This window comes from Miscanthus floridulus, chromosome 2 (assembly GCF_019320115.1).
Source record: "Miscanthus floridulus cultivar M001 chromosome 2, ASM1932011v1, whole genome shotgun sequence".
NCBI classification, from domain to species: Eukaryota; Viridiplantae; Streptophyta; class Magnoliopsida; order Poales; family Poaceae; genus Miscanthus; species Miscanthus floridulus.
In genome coordinates, this window is record NC_089581.1 from 118,624,553 (window position 1) to 118,644,862 (window position 20,310).

The 20,310-nt window shown below is 47.7% G+C and overlaps 1 protein-coding gene across 1 annotated transcript; it reads left to right on the forward strand.

Moving 5' to 3' along the window:
- The first annotated feature begins 2,867 nt into the window (after positions 1-2,867).
- Positions 2,868-5,793, forward strand: LOC136528499 (subtilisin-like protease). The gene has a single exon (XM_066521471.1). It carries the CDS (start codon positions 3,280-3,282, stop codon positions 5,548-5,550), a length of 2,271 nt encoding a protein of 756 aa, XP_066377568.1. The 5' UTR covers positions 2,868-3,279; the 3' UTR covers positions 5,551-5,793.
- Positions 5,794-20,310: the final 14,517 nt, after the last annotated feature.

Genomic DNA, 20,310 nt, shown 5'->3' on the forward strand with positions numbered 1-20,310 from the left:
GGTTTAGTCACTTTTAGTAACTCCAGAGTTACTAGAGAGGACTAAAGCCCTTTTAGTAGCTTTTAGTCATAGCGTTTGGTTAAAAAGTTACTAAAATGACTAAAAGTTACTAAATTTAGTAGCTACTAGGCGAACCAAACATACCCTTAAATTGGATTGTTGCAGGAGGTTTTCCATTTCTGTCTATAGAAACCCAATGATTTTCATAGGCCTTGACCTTGAGTAAAATGTGCTTGGTAAAACAGCTATACAAAAGGGTTACCAACTGCATGCACAAATGTTTTCGGTAGTAATGTATGTCATCAACGCTGTGTGTGTAAAATTCTGGACACGAAGTTTCCGCGTGCAATGAACTTAAACCGAAGATTATCTGAACTCTGAAGTAGCACAAATAAGAAGAACCACATTTGCACTCAGTAATGCAGGGTTATTTTGGAGGAATCCCTGGACAAGATCGACCATTTGCTTCTTACCTAATGCGGAGTTGTCATGTCTCAGCAGCAAACTCTTCTAATGGCTGCTCTTGATTGTGCCCCAACTCACTTGAAAAGCTGAAATAGATTAGGGAATAAGTATAATGGGATACGACTCAATAATTGGAGTCTATATAAAGAAAGGGAGAATCCAGTAGTAGCTAGAGACGCCACCGCGCGGGACGCGTAGATCGACATGTGCCAGCAAAGAAATCCTAACAATAATCGGTCAATCGGGCGACAGCAAAATCTACGGGCAGATCACTAGTCTAGGGGCTAAAGTTTAGCCTCTAAAATCTAGTTCGTTGGGCACGTTGATCTATGAGCTAAACTTTAGTCTTCTAATCTATAATAACTAATTTGTCTTTATTTAATTATCTATACACAACCATGTATGTAAGCCGCAAGTAGTATGGGACGTCCGACGCCCGCCCCGAGGAAGTTTAGCTTAATTTAAGATCTTTTTTAGAGCAAAATATTTTAGCCTAGTTTTTAACCATTTACTCTATTTTAACTCTCTGTTTGATCCTTCCGGGAAAAAAAGAGCTAAAAATACAGAGCTAGAGTTTTACCATAGGATCAAACAGGGCCCTAGTATATTGTGGCCACTGGTCTAGCGATTAGGTAGGACATTAGTTAAAGCTGGCCTCATCAATCCATTGTTTGGTTGGCGGGAATACGAGGACCGGGAACACATGGCAACATCGATTCCATCATGCATCGACGTCGACGTGCCATATCTGGCACTGACGCGGCATCGGCACGCACCACCATCTCAATCTGCATGGTCCGGTGCCGTGCCATGCAGGACACCACCGCTCACTCAGGCAGGGCTCGCCCGAGCCGTCGCCATCCACACCACAGATGTGCCGGGAATGAGGAAATTAAGAAGCGGGAACAAAGGGCCGCCTCATCCATTCATAGATGATAGTCGATGGATCATCCACCCATGACTCTGATTCGCTGCAGCATTGACTTGCCACCGAAACTCCCTCGCGTGACTGTACTAGGTCTTGTTTAGATACCATCCAAATTTAAGTTTTTTCACTCTCTTTCCATCACATCAATTTTTAGCCACTTGCATGGAGTATTAAATGTAGGTAAAAAAATAACTAATTACATAGTTTAGTTGGAAATCACGAGATGAATCTTTTGAGCCTAGTTAGTCCACGATTGAACAATATTTACCAAATAAGACTAAAGTGATACTATTCATTGGGTTGAAATTTTTTCGCAATGGCCCTAGTATATATTCCTATAGTACTAGCAGTAGCAGCAGGACGTGGTAGGATCATCGTGTACCGTGCTTGCTTGCTTTTTTGTATCACACGCTTGCCAATCCGATCGATGCATCCAAATCGCGAGCATCTACCCCGTCTCGGCCTGCCAACCGGACGCGACGGCGGCACTGGTGCAGGCGGGATCAGGATCACGTTCGCGCCTTGGATACTTGTGCCACGGGCTAAACAAGCCACCACTTTGTTCGCGGGAATTGGGAAAATAAACACGGGCCCTGGCACCCTGGGTGCTTTGCCGAGCTAGCATACAAACTCTCCTCACGAACAGCGCTTTTGGAGGTTCATCTGCTCGAGAGAGCACGCAGCAAGAAACAAAACAAAACCCTGCTGCTGCTGCGGCTCGTGGGCGCGCCAGTGTCCGCGTCCTAATTCCTAGGAGGAGGCGGTGCGTGACTGTGCTGCGCCTCTGTTGCTTGCCTTGCCGGTGTGCGTGGCAAACGAACGAACGAAACGAGCGGGCACTACCAACAGTGGTGGTGGCCACCGGCGGAAAGACAAGGATATCCTCGGCAGCGCGAGCTACTACCACAGTCCAGTCGGCCACCGCACCGGCACCGCATTTGATTTTGGAAGCTACCGTGGGGGGCCTGCTGCATGGCTCCATCCCCTCACCGGCATGCGCCCGTGTCCGTGCGTGTGCACTGGCCACCGAATATGCGGAGCGGAACAGCCGAACAGGCGTCGTCCCTTCCTCGACATCCCTTCGTTGCAAAACTGCAATTTCCTTTCCCGCCGTGGCCGTGCCCACGCGGCGCTCAAAATTTCCTGCTACCGGGAGAAGGTGAGGAAATCCTTGTCCGGTGGCTCCGGCGACGTCGACGGCGTCCTTCCAGCCAGGCCGACAGCGTTCCACGTCGTGCCAGGTGCGGAGCGCATCAGGCGATGTTGCATGTGTGTTTCCTGCTCGAATCATGACAGGGTTGTGTTGGGGACCCCACGGGTCAACCGTCCATTGACCTCTCGCAGGCCGTCGTGCTGCGGTGCTGGAAGGTAAAAATAGCCTCACCGCCGCCGGATTTCACCGGCAGATAGGGGGGCCACGGAATATCACTGCTAGTGCGCACTGCGCTCTGCTGAAAGAAAGACAAGTGGGGCACCGGAATCCAATTCCGCCGGACCCCATCCACATCCAGCCAGCCGGAGAGACCTGGCACAGCCGGGACCCGAACACGAACCGCAGGTGCATGCAATCCATGGGGAGGGAACGCCGGTCGGACACCGGGTACGCCCGCCCCCACGCCGATGCGTTTTTGGTTTTTCCCCATCATTTTATTAAAACCAGCTGAGCTGACGCCTCCGGCTCACTGCCAGTGCCACTGTCCGCTCATCACTCCACTCCCCCACACCTCGCAGCAGCTGTGCGGCCTGTGCCACTGCCACCCTTCCTCCCCACTTCCCCAGCCATAAAAACTCCCGCGGATCGCCTCGTCGCCGCCACCCTTGGCCACGCCCCACCTCAGTCCTCTTCCGCCAAGCTTCCGTGGCGCCGCGCCGCTCCGCCTCTACTGATGGAGATGAACAAGTCCCGGGGGTGTCGCGCCACCCTGCTGCTGCTCCTGTCGCTGGCTCTCCGCGGCGCGGCGTACCTGCAGGAGCGGAAGAACTTCATCGTGCACCTCCGGCCGCGGGAAGGCGCCGACGGCGGCTCCGTCGAGGAGTGGCACCGCTCGTTCCTATCGCAGGCGGCGGCGGCGGCAGGGCTGGACTCCGCGGCCGACGATGGCCCGCGGATCATATACTCCTACAGCGACGTCTTCACCGGCTTCGCCGCGCGGCTCACGGACGAGGAGGCGGAGGCGCTGAGGGCCACGGACGGGTGCGCGCGGCTGTACCCGGAGGTGTTCCTGCCGCTCGCCACCACCCGCTCGCCGGGCTTCCTCGGCCTCCACCTCGGGAACGAGGGCTTCTGGAGCCGCTCCGGCTTCGGGCGCGGGGTGGTGATTGGGATCCTGGACACGGGGATCCTGCCCAGCCACCCGTCCTTCGGCGACGACGGGCTCCAGCCGCCGCCCAAGGGGTGGAAGGGGACCTGCGAGTTCAAGAACATCGCCGGGGGCGGATGCAACAACAAGATCATCGGGGCGCGCGCGTTCGGGAGCGCGGCGGTGAACTCGACGGCGCCGCCCGTCGACGACGCGGGCCACGGCACGCACACGGCCAGCACGGCCGCGGGGAACTTCGTCGAGAACGCCAACATCAGGGGCAACGCGGACGGCACGGCGTCCGGGATGGCGCCGCACGCGCACCTCTCCATCTACAAGGTGTGCACGCGCAGCCGCTGCTCCATCATGGACATCATCGCCGGGCTGGACGCCGCCGTCAAGGACGGCGTCGACGTGCTGTCCTTCTCCATCGGCGCCTACTCGGCCACGCAGTTCAACTACGACCCCATCGCCATCGCCGCGTTCAAGGCCATGGAGCGCGGCATCTTCGTCAGCTGCGCCGCGGGCAACGCGGGGCCGGACCCCGGCACGGTCGGCAACGGCGCGCCGTGGATGCTCACCGTCGCCGCGGGCACCATGGACCGCGCGATACGGACCAATGTGAAGCTCGGCAACGGCGAGGAGTTCCACGGAGAGTCCCTGTTCCAGCCCAGGAACAACTCCGCCGCGGACCCGCTCCCGCTGGTGTACCCCGGCGCGGACGGCTTCGACGCCAGCCGCGACTGCAGCGTGCTGGGCGGCGCCGAGGTGACCGGCAAGGTGGTGCTCTGCGAGAGCAGGGGCCTGAGCGGCCGCATCGAGGCCGGCCAGACCGTGGCGGCGTACGGCGGCGTGGGCATGATCGTGATGAACAAGGCGGCGGAGGGGTACACCACCTTCGCCGACGCGCACGTCCTCCCGGCGTCGCACGTCAGCTACGAGGCCGGGGCCAAGATCATGGCCTACCTCAACTCCACGGCCAACGGGACGGCGAGCATCGACTTCAAGGGGACGATCATCGGCTCGTACCCGTCGCCGACGGTCACCTTCTTCTCGTCCCGTGGGCCGAGCAAGGCGAGCCCGGGCATCCTGAAGCCGGACATCACGGGCCCCGGCATGAACATCCTCGCGGCGTGGGCGCCGAGCGACTCGCACACGGAGTTCTCCGACGGCGGGGCCGACCTCTCCTTCTTCGTCGAGTCCGGGACGTCCATGTCGACGCCGCACCTGAGCGGCATCGCGGCGCTCCTCAAGAGCCTGCACCCAGACTGGTCACCGGCCGCGATCAAGTCTGCGATCATGACGACGTCCGACGCCGTGGACCGCACGGGCCTGCCCATCAAGGACGAGCAGTACCGGCACGCCACCTTCTACGCCATGGGCGCGGGCTACGTGAACCCGGCGCTCGCCTTCGACCCGGGCCTGGTCTACGACCTCCACGCCGACGACTACATCCCCTACCTCTGCGGGCTGGGGCTCGGCGACGACGGCGTCACTGAGGTCGCCCACCGCCCCGTCGCCTGCGGCGGCCTCAGGGCCATCACCGAAGCGGAGCTCAACTACCCGTCCCTCGTCGTCAACCTGCTGTCCCAGCCCATCACTGTGAACCGCACGGTGACCAACGTGGGCAAGGCGAGCTCCGTGTACACCGCCGTGGTGGACATGCCCAAGGACGTGTCGGTGACCGTGCAGCCGCCCATGCTCCGGTTCACGGAGCTGAAAGAGAAGCAGAGCTTCACGGTGACGGTGCGGTGGGCGGGGCAGCCCAACGTGGCCGGCGCCGAGGGCACCGTCAAGTGGGTCTCCAATGATTACATCGTGAGGAGCCCTCTTGTGATTCCACCCAAGGGAGAGTAGCGCGCGAGCAGCAGCAAAGCTCTTGTGTTGCTCGTGGTGTTCAGAGCGCTAATTTTGCAACCATGGTACAGAGTCTCTAGGCTACTGCACCTGCACGGCATATTTGTATGTATAGGCTACTACGAAACTGGGGGCTGGAGTTTTTCTCGCTCGACGTCTGCTATCTCAGCTGCGATTTTGTTCTGTAAATAGCGGAGATCAATAAAACTGTGTTCTTGGGATATCATATAATGCATTTTCTCAGCTCTGCAAGATGCTGCCGTTCCATTTCTGAAACTCCCGTCCCGAGAATGTATGTAGCCAAGATCTGGTGAGGATATGATCACATGATCGACCACGTGTTCTTCAGCAACAGCAGATATACTTCACGGCTACTACACTTCGCGGAAAGCGATGATGCAGTGCTACTGTAACGCGGTTGATCCTTTTCTGTTGCTTAACGAAGAAGTGCTGTTGTTCGGTAAGTACAAAGATCATGCTACTTGATGCCACCTTTTGAGATGTGATTGGATTTCTCGATTCCAGCCTCTGAATCGTTGCGCTTTGCTCGGCCGCTCCGTTTCAGAATTCAGAAAAAAACGCGGTCATCCCTACTCAAAAGTGACCACATGACGGATCATGTAAAAAAATCAGAGAGGTTCTAGGCTTCTAGCTGACCTAACGACATGTTCGGTGCCAACAAACATGAGTTGCCGATTGCCTTTTCCAAAGATCACAGCTACGTACTGTAATGTGCCAAAAGCGATGACGACGCAGTGGCCAAAGAAAGGTACGTGATGTGGTGCGTTGCTTGCCGAAGATGAAGTGCTCTCGTTTGCCAAGTACAAGGTTCATGCTACCTATTGCCACTTTTCGAGACGTGACTAGATTTCTTAGGCGCCGTTTTCCAGCCTGTAATCCAAGTTTATTTTTGTGGCTTGGCTTGTGGGAATGTTGGCCAAACAGTAAGCAACAAAAGCACGTAGATATATAGTACAAATGCACATGAAGCTTTTTGGCTGTCTGTCACATGACGAGCCTTGTACTAGCAACTTGCCTGCGCACTACGGGCACTGTTAGATCTACTAGGCTCTTGTACAGTACATACAATTCCCATTACGAGGCTATGTTTGGCGGGGCTTATTGCTGCTGCGGCTGATTTGTTGTGAAAAAAAAAACGTTGTTTCATGGCTGAAAAAAATAAAGCTAATTTTAGCTTATAAGCTTAAGCGAACAGACCGTAACAAGTGTGTGAGTTCAGACAGTAGAGTACCAAAGCGGCAGCCACTTCATTGGGACTTCAATTCATTGTCCCCGAGGACACTACTAACATTCAGCCACGCACTGTCAAGAGATCGAACTACTTTATTCATCATGATATTTATAACAGCAGCTTGATCTGAATTTATGGCCACAAACTGATCAGTACATAATGGAACCACTGGTGTACTGCCATGTTCCTGAATGATCTTCGTATAGACCATATATTGTTACACAATGATCTACGTAGGAGTAAGCCCGACAAGCGTGACATCTCTCCCTTGCGGATCTTCTATTTTTTTCTCCTTTTGGATCAAAAGGGCTAGAAATCTGAATGGTCAACATAATGCAGCATCTTCAGGATGGACACTGTAAAAGATGTGGGTCAGACAATCAAATTACTGTTTGTGAGCATCTTCATTTGGTCGGACCACAAGGATTCCCCGATGACACAAAAATATCCGGGGCCTGCTGTCCAAAGACTATTTTCCTGTTGAATGAAGGTAATGTTACCAACAGCCCATCAGAGGTCATAAACCAATCGGACACACAGTTACAGAATCGATCAACTATAATGGAACATATCCTGAATACTGCAGGCGAACGTACAGCAACAATTTAATTGTACTCCGTCCCAAAAATATACTCACTCCATTCAAATTATAGGATGCTTCGGCATTTCTTGATGCATAGATTTGCTATGTCAAGATATACATTTATGTTTAGATCCATAGTAAAATTAATACATCTAGAAATTTAAAACGTCTTATAATTTGAAATTGAGAGAGTATATCTCATTCTCTATAATCGAAAGTTTCAAATGTAATTCGGTTTATAAAAAAATTATATCATCTTTTGTATAATTTTTTTATAAACTCCCAGCTTACCTGGCCCCCCTACCTTGACAAATATACTCAACAATTAATTTAATGATATTTATTACACTTCTACTATATTTTATGTGCCTGAATTTTAAGATTTCATGCAACACTCTTGTACCACCAACTAGCGTAAGTAAATTGTTACTTTTGTGATTTGTTATTTTTCTTTGTATCATAACATTACTAAATTTTTTCTTGTCTAACTATAGAAATAATTGTAAATTGTTGATTGTCTGTGTGCCAATACAGATCAAAATTTGTCGGGTTTGTAATTTTTTCTAATGGGTATTTTATTCTCGGAATAAAAAATTACAGATTATGCCAACATAAAATGCAATGAACTAAAACCACAATTTTATTATAAAATATAAACAATAATCTCCTCTGAAAAAACGCTAAAATTCAGGCAGCAAGTCCCTATTTTTTTTTATTATTGTACATTCTTAGTAAACATTACAAGTTTTTTTACATATTTAATTAAATTTTAAAAAGTTAGATTCCTCGAAGAATAGGATATGTCAAGTTTTTTATGGAAATGCTTGTGTCATGGCGTCCAATCACCGGGATGCCCCTTTATTGTGGCCCGCGACAGTATGAGCGGCCCAACTATCCCGGATGCCTCCTCCGATCGGTTGCTTGATAAAAAATGTTTTCCTATCTTCTTCACTCACGGGTATCTAGAAGCGTCATTCCCCAATTCCCACTCGCCACCGATTTCCAATTCCACGCAACATCGTGACTGACTGACCGCGCTCCCACAACGCTCTCGTCCATGACTGGCTGGCCGCCATCCTCCATCTCCACCTCACCTTAGTGCCGCTGGCCGCCTTCCTCCCTCTCCACCACAGTTCACTGACCATCACGCGGCTTCAGTTCGTCGAGTCCGCACGACCGCTTTCGTCCCTCTCGATAGCACCTCGGGTCTGGAGCGACGACTAATTGGCCTCCGCCTCTCTTCCTCTCCACAGAGCTCGGTCCGCATCCTCCCTCGACGATGGCTTCCAGCGATGCGGACGAGATCGAGCAGGGCAGCGCTTGTAAGGAAAATGGACCCTAGGCCCATTTACTTTAGATTTTAATGTTTGATGACCAACACAACCAAATTAGACTAATGAATTTATAAGTAATTGTTTTGTAGTTCAATAGGGTGCAAAACGTGACTTGGACGAAGGCGACATGATCATCCCATGATCAACACCATAAGCAAGACCCTAGAAGCACAAGAGAAGACCCAAGATATCAAGCATAGTCCAAGCACGAAGATAAGAACTAAGCTGGCCGCAAGATCATGAAGAAACGAGCTTCATAGAGGTGACCGGACGCGGTCCTTATAGCGACTGGACGCATCCGATCAAGATGCTCGGCAATGGCAGGCGTCAGCAGCAGCGACCGGACGCTGAGGATTCAAGTGACCGGACGCGACGATGACACTGTTTACTGTTGCGACAATAGCTCAGCATTGACCGGACGCTAGAGGGTGATCGACTGAACGCAGGAACTGCAGCGTCCGATCAAGTCCAGAGAGGTTCTAGAGCGGCGCCAGCGCGACCGGGCGTGTCCGATCGATAGTGACCGGACTCAGCGCCGAGTCCGATCAACGCGCTAGCTTCAATGGTCGGGATGACCGGACGTGTCCGGTTAGGATGACAACAGCGTTCGGTCAGTAACAGAAAGGTAGGTTTCGTCCCTAACGGCTACTTTCTCAGTTGGGCTTATAAATAGACCCCCCAACCGGCCATTTGAGAGATGTGGAGCTGAGGAAATATAACAAGGGTGTTAATACACTATTTTAGTGATCTCCACTTGCATAGTGCTTAGTGATTCATTAGGTGATTAGCGTAGGTGCTTTTGTGAAGTGCTTAGGTTGATTAGACTACCGCTTATGGGCTTGCTCTAGGTTTAGGCCTAGTGTTTAGTGAGGTTTGCATACCTCTTACCACTCGGTTCTTGCGCGCACCATTGTTGTACATCGGAGGGGTTTGTAATCTTGCGAAATCACACCAACCGCGTTTGTGGTGTGGCCGCCACTGTGTACCGGAGGGAACAAGGCCCGTGGCGTTTTGGTTGAAAGCTTGATAGTGAAGACGGTGGGGAGCATCTGGGAGAGGCTTGCTGGAAGGCACATCGGAGACCCACTTGCGCGTGGGGAAGGCCCAAGGATATTGACGGAGTTACCCGACCGGGAGCTTGGCCCTTGCGAGGGATTCCTTGCGAGGGGCTCCAATGAGGACTAGGGAAAGCTTCCGCGCTTCTCGATACCTTGATAAAAATACTGGAGTCATCGATGTGTGTTTGCATATCTTTACCTTACTCTTTAGCTTTCGCATTTACATTGTTTGCATAACTCCTTTTATGGTAGAGATAGCAACACACTAGCAAAACCGTAGTTGCACATTTAGATTGTTTATCTTTTTGCATAGGTTTTGCTAAGAATACAAAAATAGGCTATAGTTTAGAGTTAGAGTTTTAAGTTGCCTAATTCACCCCCCTCTTAGACGTCACGGTCCCTTTCAATTGGTATCAGAGCCGGTTGGCTCAATTTGGACCTTTGGCTTCACCGTCGTTGAGCCGATGCTATTTAGAGTGGTTGGGATGGATACCTCTAGGCCTCCGCACTTTGACGGCACTAACTTCTCTTACTATAAAGCTAGAATGGCTTGTCACCTTGAGATAGTAGATTTGGGTGTTTGGAGAGTTACTCGTGACGGGATGAAACTCATTAAGAATCCCGATAAACCCACAAAGAGTGAAGAAAAAGAAATACATTTCAATGCTAGAGCTAAAAATTGCTTGTAAATCTTTTAGCATGGATGTGTTTAACCAAGTGTTCACTTTAAATACGACACATGAAATTTAGTTAAAACTTCAAGAGCTCCATGACGGCACAACTAATGTCCATGAGCAAAAACATTGTCTAGCTAAATAAAATTATGATTCCTTTAAAATGAATGATGATGAGCTTGTTCGTGATATGTATTCTCATTTTAATCTAATTATCAATGAGCTCCATTCAATTGGATTAACAAAGCTAGATGATGCAGACATCATGAGGAAGATCATCTCTGTGCTACCATAAAAGAAATATGCAAGCATCATCACCATCCTTCACAACATGGAGGACTTGAGCACCATGACCCCGGCCATAGTCATTGGTAAGATAGTGGTATTTGAAATGTCACGCAAGATGGGTCAAAAAGAAGCCTCTTCATCAAGCAAAGGCAAAGCTCTCACATGTAGTGAGAAAAAGAAGATGAAGGGCAAGCAAGTTGAGACAAGCTCAAGCTCAAGCTTCTCAAGTGAAGATGAAGAAGAAAATGACGATGATGATGATGAAGATTCAAGTGATGATGATCAATCTTCCTCCTCCACCTCTGACCTTGATGAAGAATCAATCAAACTTATCAACAAGGTGGAGAAGATGATCCAAAGGCTCAATGTAGAGGGTGTGCCCATCCAAATTCAAGATTTCATCTTCACCAATCAAAGAAATGAGCAAAGAAAGAAATGATGCTATGGATGCGGCGAGTTGGGACACTTTGTGGAAGTTTGTCCAAACAAGACCACACCCAAGACAAAGAAGAAGTCATGCAAGGACAAAGCCCTCACATCAATAAGGTCATGGGACGATTCTTCAAGTGAAGAAGAAGACCACCACAAGAGGCGCGGGCACAAGCACTCATTATCAAGCACCTCACGTGTGTGCCTTATGGAACGACGTAACAAAAAGCATATCCCTAGTGATAGTGACAATGATAGTGATAGTGATGATGAGCTACCTTCTTATGATGAAATTGTGCAACAAAATCTTAACTTTGCTAAAGTTTGCACTAGTCAACAAAAGAAGCTTGAAAACTTAAAAGAAAAACTAGATAGCTTACAACAAGATTATGCTACTTTGCTTGAACAATATAAAACTTTTGCCAATCTTAATATGGAGCTATCTACTAAAATTGAGCAACTTGAGACTAGTGCAAACACAAATAATTGCACAATCAATGATGAGCAACTTGTAAAGAAAAACAAAAAATTAAAGCAAAAGTTAGCTAGCTCACAAGATGATTATAAAAGTTTGCTCGCTAAAATAGAAATCATGTGCAAACATTGTGATGAGCTAACTAATAAAGTTGCTAATCTTGAAGCCGTCGGTACAATCCCCACTGAGGCACCTAAAAAGAATGGTTCAATTTTTGACATGCCTAAAGAGGATGCCTCTACTTCTTGTAATAATTTATGTTTAGACTCACCCTTGTGTAACCAAGTTTGTGTTGAGAAAGTTGTTATAGATACATACACACAAGAGGTTGCAATGGAGAATGAGCAACTCAAGCAAGAAGTGGCTCGCCTTACCAAGGACTTGACTCAAGTAAGAGGCAAAATGGAGCAAACCCAACTTTATCAAGATAACACCATCAAAGGAGTGAAGAAGCTTGATGAAGGATAAACCGTGGTTTGCTACGTGTGCCATAAGGAAGGTCACAAGTCCTATGAGTGCAAGGTGAAGAATGGGGGAGGAACTAAGAAGAAAGAGAAAAACAAAAAGAAAACAAGCAAGCTCTCCAACACCTACACCAACAAGGTGGACAAAAAGGCCTCCACATCTTATCTCTCTTGAAGAAGAAAAATGACAAGGTGGTGGCCATCAAGGTGAACAAGCAAGCCAACAATGGGGCCAAACACGTTTGGATGCCAAAGGAGACCATTTCCAACATGAAGAGCACCAAGAAGGTTTGGATCCCAAAAGGGAAGTGAGAAGTCTGATGGACTTTGGGGAATTTAGAGACTTGGCAAAGTATGTGTGCATTTCATGGGGTGCATCACATTGGATCATGTTAATTGCCAAGCGGGTTAGTGAATACTATGGACCCAAATTCCCCTTCCCATGTTAGGTAACTAGATTTAATTTCTTACAATTTCAATTAGCATCTTGTTCCTTTTCATGCCTATGTTTGCATTTGCATGTTTAGTCTTTTGTCTTGCATACACTAGGTATATCTTATGGTAGGCTTGCTCGGTTTTACTCTTAACCCTTGGAGCAAACCTACATGGTTTAAATTGTTTAGGAGCACGACACATAGCTTGTTTTATAATTGTTCATCTAATATGTGCCAAAGTCCAAATTGTAGATAATTTCTCATGAATATCACTTTCGAAAATGATTCTCACATCATGTGATATCATCTTTCAAGTGGTATTTTTTATTCTAAAATCAATGTGCATGTCTCCTACAAGTATTCCATACTTGTGTGCATAAATTTAGAGGGAGGTTACTCTACAAGTTGGATGTTTTGAGACTAACACCTTTTCAAGCTTATCATATGTGTAGTAGTCTCATTGCAAAGAAAATGGAGTCCTCAGAGTTAAGCATCATATTTCAAATATCCACCACCTATTGCAAGTGGTATAAATCAAATTGGTTTCCACATGTGGTATTTCTAAACCGATATCATCATGTTGATTTCACTTTGGTATTTATATGCTTTCTCCATGCATCATATAGATTAAACTCCCTTGAGCATTAATTTGCCAATTATGCATAAACTACATTCTCCATCATATGTATGCATATATTTATGGGGGAGCTTAGTCTATGTAATGTGAGAGTCAATTTTTGTGACCTATTCCACTCCACATACAAAGGATCACAAAGTTTGACCCTCCCTTATGCTACTAATGTCTTCCTTTTCGGTGTTTGATTCCAAAGGGGGAGAATTTGTAGGACCAAAAGCAAGCCCGATCATAATAATTTATAAGTGGTAGTGGTCTGAGAAAGGGAGGATAGTGGATTATGAAGTTAGGTGGAGGCTTAAATCTATAATGCCACATAGGGACATTTGCAAGGGCAAGATAAGTTTCCAAAGATGTTTACATGTGGTATCTTTTAGCATCATATAACCTTGCCCTTTGCATTGCATCCTAGCAAGTAAATTGTTTTTAAATTTCAAAAATTTTATTATTTGCTTGTTTAGGTCGTATTGTTATCAATCACCAAAAAAGGGGAGATTGTAAGGAAAATAGACCCTAGGCCTATTTACTTTGGATTTTGGTGTTTGATGACCAACACGACCAAATTGGACTAATGAATTTGCAAGTAATTGTTTTGTAGTTCCATAGGGTACAAGACGTGACTTGGACGAAGGCGACATGATGATCCCACAATCAACACCATAAGCAAGACCCTAGAAGCACAAGAGAAGACCCAAGATCTCAAGCATAGTCCAAGCACGAAGATAGGAACCAAGCTATACATAAGATCACGAAGAAACGAGCTTCACAGAGGTGATCGGACGCGATCCTTATAGCGACCGGACGTGTCCGATCAAGATGCTCGGCAACGGTAGGTGTCGGCAGCAACGACCAGACGCTGAGGATTCAAGTGACTGGACGCGATGATGACACTGTTCACTATCGCGACAATAGCTCAGCACTGACCGAACACCGGAGGGTGATCGACCGGACATAGGAACTGCAGCGTTCGATCGAGTCCAGAGAGGTTCCAGAGCGGCGCCAGCGTGACCGAACACGTCCGATCGATAGTGACTAGACTCAGCGCTAAGTCCGATCAACGCGCTAGCTTCAATGGCTAGGACAACCAGACGCGTCCGGTCAGGACGACAATAGCGTCTAGTCAGTAGCAGAAAGGTGGGTTTCATCCCCAACGGCTACTTTCTCTGTGGGGCTTATAAATAGACCTCCCAACCAGCCATTTGAGAGGTGTGGAGCTGAGAAAACATACCAAGGGTGTTAATACACCATTTTAGTGATCTCCACTTGCATAGTGCTTAGTGATTAATTAGGTGATTAGCGTAGGTGCTTTGCGAAGTGCTTAGGTTGATTAGACCACCGCTTATGCGCTTGCTCTAGGTTTAGGCCTAGTGTTTAGTAAGGTTTGCATACCTCTTACCACTGGGTGCTTGCGCGCATCATTGTTGTACATCAGAGGGGCTTGTAGTCTTGTGAGATCATAGCAACCACGTTTGTGGTGTGGCTGCCACCATGTACCAGAGTGAACAAGGCCCATGGCATTTCGGCCAGAAGGTTGATAGTGAAGACGGTGGGGAGCATCCAGGAAAGGCTTGCTGAAAGGCATGTCGAAGACCCACTTGCGCGTGGGAAAGGCCTAAGGCTATCGATGGAGTTACCCAACCGGGAGCTTGTCCCTTGCGAGGGATTCCTTGCAAGGGGCTCCAACGAGGACTAGGGGGAAGCTTGCGCGCTGCTCAATACCTCGGTAAAAATATCAGAGTCGTCGATGGGAGTTTGCATATCTCTACCTTACTCTTTAGCTTCTGTATTTACATTGTTTGCATAACTCCTTTTGCGGTTGAGATAGCAACACACTAGCAAAACCATAGTTGCACATTTAGATAGTTTATCTTTTGCATAGGTTTTGCTAAGAATATAAAAAGAGGCCATAGTTTAGAGTTAGACTTTTAAGTTGCCAAATTCACCCCCCTCTTAGGCGTCATGGTCCCTTTCAGCGCTGCCCGCCTCTACTGGCGCTGGTGGTGCCATCGCGCGCCTCAGGTCGGTCCCCACCGAGCCAAGGGCACCAATGAAGCGCAACTGAAAGTGCAATCAAGCCCTAATTGTGGGTTTTGGTGATAATGACCACGCAATTAGAGGACTAATGAGATTTATCGAGATGACAAGCAGGAAATTTACAATCGAGGATGTTATACAAAGAGGAGGAGCCCCCAATTACAAATGGTGACGACATCAAACTTAAAGAAGGTTTAAATTCTTTTATATTTTGAATTAGAGTATAGGAATGTCGTACTATAAAGGGGAACATAATAAAATTGCTAAAGTATACAACCAAGTGCTTAATCTTATACACACACATCCTCAGTTGCTCAACCAAGACAGCCAAACTTTCACTATTTTCACCATTGCCCTCTTGCCTAGTGCGGCAGTGCCGCACCTAAAGAAAGGCACTACTGTAGTGCGGCATAGCCGTAGTTGAGCCATGGCACTGCCATGACTTAACTGACTGTTGGGGGTATTTATACCTCTCACACACCCCTCCAATGACTCTTCTTCGACCTCTGCTCATTCAGACCGACGCTAGCTGCTCAGTTCATGTTGTCTCTCCTCCATTGGTGACCTTGATCTACCAAGCATTCCTTTGTGATTTCCCCATCAATCCTTGAGAGAAAAGGCTATAAAACTCGATTAGAGAGCAGATCCACTGATCCCCAAAGCCTAAGAGCACTTGGTTCACGTTTTAGCTGGTGGATTATGTTTGTTACTCTTAGAGCTTGCTCCTAGCCAGCTAGAGCATCGCCCATGGAGCTTGTCAACTTATGTGGTAGCCTTAGGAGATTTGTAACCATTTCTTGAAGCTAGTAAACTCACTCCTAATCTCAAGAGTTAACTCTCTTGACTTGAGATAGAGGAAGGGTTGCAAAGCCCTAAGCCTTAGTGGCTAACCTCGACAACATGGACTTAGGCAAGCCTTGGTGGCGAGCTGAACCATGGGATAAATACTTGTGTTACCTTTTGCTCGGTTTACTTCTATTACATTTCATATTGTTGTTGAGGTGATTTCTAAGGTTTGAGGTCGAGCATACACTTGTGCTGCAACTTTGTGCTCCAGGCAAAAAGGAAGAGGAGGGTGCCGCGGCGCATGACGGGCCACCAGAGCAAGCCGCCATGTCTCTAGTCCTCCACCAAGCACCTGAGCTTGGCAACAGTCACCTTGATCAGACCATTCTGTCCCTGCACCACAAGGAACTCTTCATCCTTACGGACCGAGATTCGTTGTGGCCTGATTTGGTGATCGGTCTAAGGGTAGTTAATTAGGGTATTTTGGATACCCCTTTTGTACATTCGTGTTTCAGCGAAGTTTATCAGTAAAGAAAAAATCTTTTATTAGTCCATTTTTGCATTTTAATGCGTGCACATTATCTGCATAGTAATAGGCTAATAATTGCTTATGTCTCTGGACTATTGATGGTTTAATGAGTTGATCTGTTTGTCCTGAGCTGATTGGTCTTTACCAAACTCTCATTTGTTAACCAAAGATGTCGCTATTTTTTCCTTCACACATAAGCCGTGGGTTTGTGTATATCCCAACATTTATATGAACTCGGGCATTTTAGCTTTGCATGATCGGCAAAATTTTATACTAATGAATATGTATATGGTAGCCCCCGACTCTTTATCTAGATTGGAATTCAGATGAAGAGTAAAGACTTTGTAGGTAAATTTTTGCAGCTTTGTTGTTCTTTTATGTGAAATTTTGGGCAAAATTCTAGATGAAGAGCAATGATCCGCTTGAGCAACTGTCGAACAAACAACCAGGGTAGCCCCTGAGCCTTTGGTTGAGTTCTCAATGGGCTCGTACGACGCTACCGGCAGGCTCTAGCCCCCGAGCACACAGATTACAAAGGGGCCAGATATTGAACCATACATGTAGAGGAAATGTTGACTGAATAGCACAAAACTGAAGAAGAACTTATCTTTAGGCATAGAAACGCCGTAGTTGATCCATATTCCATGTATTGGGGAGCATGTCACCGTTAATTTCAGCCAATCTATAAGCCCCCGGATGAGCTATCTCGACTACGATGTATGGTCCCTACCAAGGGGAAGCCAGTTTGGTTTTGTCCTTTGTACGTTGGTCCTTTTTAGTACTAAATCCCTTGATGCTTAAAGCCTGACTGTGCACACGACAATTATGATATTTCTGAAGGGATTGCTGATATTGTTGTACTCGATAAGCGGTTCTATCATGCTCTTCCTCGAGTAGCATTAGGTCGAGATCATGACGCTCAGGCTCTTCTTCTTTAGAAAACATCAATACTCGTGGTGAGTTAAGTCGTATATCTGGTGGAAGTACTGCTTCAGCACTGTACACAAGGAAGAAATGTGTTTCACCCATAGCATGGCTATATTACGTGCGCATTGACCACAATACTATCGGGACTTCTTGTGCCCACTTTTTGTCATAGGCTTTAAGCCTATAAAAAATTTAGGTCTTAATCCCTTGCAATATGATGTCATTTGCTCGTTTGACATTTTTGTTGGTCATCGGTTGGTTTACTGACGACCGAGGATGTTTTATCCTGTAGGCGACACATAATTTTTCAAACTTCTTGCTTATAAATTGTGTCCCATTGTTCGATATTAATTGGTTGGGTACGCCAAAATGCATTACTATGCCATGCAAGAATTTGACTGTGTTTTCCTTGGTGATACATCCGATCGGTTCTACCTCGACCCATTTAGTAAAAGTATCGATGGCAATAATCAGGAATTTGTATCCTCCTTGGGACTTTGGAAATGGTCCTATTATGTCAATACCCCATGTGACGAAAGGCTAGGATAGTGGGATTGTATTCAATGCTTGGGATGGCTGGTGTATCTGCTTTGGGAAAAATTGACATGATTCACAAGTTTTGACCAGTTCGGTGGCATCTTGAAGAGCTGTTGGCTAGTAAAATCCTTATCAAAAGGCTTTACCTATCAATGCCCGATGAGATATATGGGACCCATAGATTCCTCCATGGATGTCGTGGAGCAAACTAATGCCCTTGGTCTATGTGATGCATTTGAGAAGAACCCCATTACGGCCCTGTTTATGGAGGATACTGTCGACCATTGTATAGAGCATGGCTTTATGTCTAGTTCATTCCATATCTGCACCATCGACCAGAGTATCCTGGTTTATGAGGTACGCTCAGATTGGATCCATCTAGTTCTCCCCGTTTCCAACTAGAGCGGCAGCACGAGCCAGATCGCCTAGCGTAAACTTTCTATGGAATTTGCTAAGTATTTCCTCGTCGATTGATGGATCAAGCGTGGGGTTTGGACCCAATTTTGAGATCAGGATAGATGGTTTTTGAAGCACTTTGACCAGGATGTCTCCCGGTAGGTGCTGTTGTGAAGCTGCTCGACTGGCTAAAGAGTCGGCATCGGTATTATATTTTTGTGGTATGTATTAGACTTTAAGCCCATCAAATTTTGACTCTAATCATTGATATGCCTATAAACATGAGGCCATTCTCTCGTTCATTGCTCGATATCCTTTGGATGTTTATTGGGCAATTACTTCTGAATCCCCTTTCACAAGTAGCCTTTGGATTCCCAAGGATATGTCAATTCGCAAACCAATCAACAGTCCTTCATACTCAGCAATATTGTTGGACAGAGTTGGGTTAGTGAAATCAATTTGAATTGCGTACCTCATAGCATCTCCTTCTAGTGATACCAGGACAACTCCAGCCCCTGCATTGTTTTTATACTTTGTGCCATCGTAAAATATGAGCCAATCCTTAGGGTTCTATGCTGCCTAAAAGGATCTAAACAATACCTAGAGGGGGGTGAATAGGCGTATCTAAAAGATTTCCCTTTGCTGGAGCGTTCGGTCACTGAAGTGCAAGCAGAAAAGATTTCCCTTTTTCTTTCCTTGTCTATCATGGGAGGGGCTACCACTTTATCGTTCTCTCACGCCACACCATCGTTGCTGCCCTAACTACTACCGTGCTCACGCCTGCCTCTTTGCCCGCGCCCGCGCCCGCGCCCGCACCTGCATCACCGCCGTTGTGGCCGTGCCTGCCTCGTTGCGCCTGTGCCTACATTGCACCGCCACGCCACCGCACGTATCTCGCCCACTGCCACGTGTTTGCACTCCACTCTACCTCCATGGGCTCGTGCACCACCATGTCACCGTGTTGCCATCCTCTCGCGCCGATGGTTTCCTAGCACCGCGCCTTGTCACCCATCGCACTGCTTCATGGCACAAGCCCTTAGGTGCCATTGTCGTTCCCGTGTGGTGTCCCTATGATCGACAACTTATCCCTTCGAGCATCTTGGGATTGTTCTAAGGTAGCAAGCCATATTCGCTCATTACTTTCCTACTGCTTGCTTTCCATTAGGTCATTCACTTCCCTAGTATATAAAGTTTATTATATATATACTTCCTATTCTATCATGCAGTCAGTTTGGGTAGTGAGTCTGCTTGGTAGTTGGGCAGTTGATAGATTTACTCAGGGCCAAGCCTGCGAGTATGGATTGAGGCCAAGCCTCACGAGTGTCTATTGGTAGTTGTTCCTTATCAATGGCAGTGATTCTTGTTAGTTTCAGAGATGGCTTGTTGCAAGAATGTCGGGGGTGGTCCCGGTGATGAGGATCCAATGCCTTCGCCTCGCTTTCTGTTCAGCAAAAAGGAAAGGTGAAAAAGACTACAAAGAAGAAGCACAAGTTCGATGATGTTGAGGCAGAGAGAGTAGCAGCAGTGGCAGCCACCATAGAGCGAGCCAAGATAGGTGGGTCTGGCAGTGGCATTAACATAGGCGATCAGTTGTCACCGGCTTAGAGGGCCGCCATCGAGAGGATTGAGGCTAATCTTGGTAGTCCACTCGGGACCATCATGCTTGGAGGATGATGTGTCTCTTTAGAGGAGAGTTAGACTCAGGGGGTGACTGAGCAGCAGGCATAGTCGGCAGAGTAGACAGAGGACACTCAATAGGGAGAGCAGGTTGAGGAGATAGAGCAGGCAACACAGCCACAACTTTGACTCTCTAGTCGCACACGCACTTAGGTGTCACCGAGGCCTTAGACATAGAGGAGGGGCTCTCGTCCACCTCCTAGACCACGGGGTCCACCTCTGGTGATCCACCTTGACCTAAGCGTAGCC

Excerpts from the sequence above, each read along its gene's own strand:
- LOC136528499 (XM_066521471.1), top strand. The coding sequence starts at position 3,280 with ATGGAGATGAACAAGTCCCGGGGGTGTCGCGCCACCCTGCTGCTGCTC.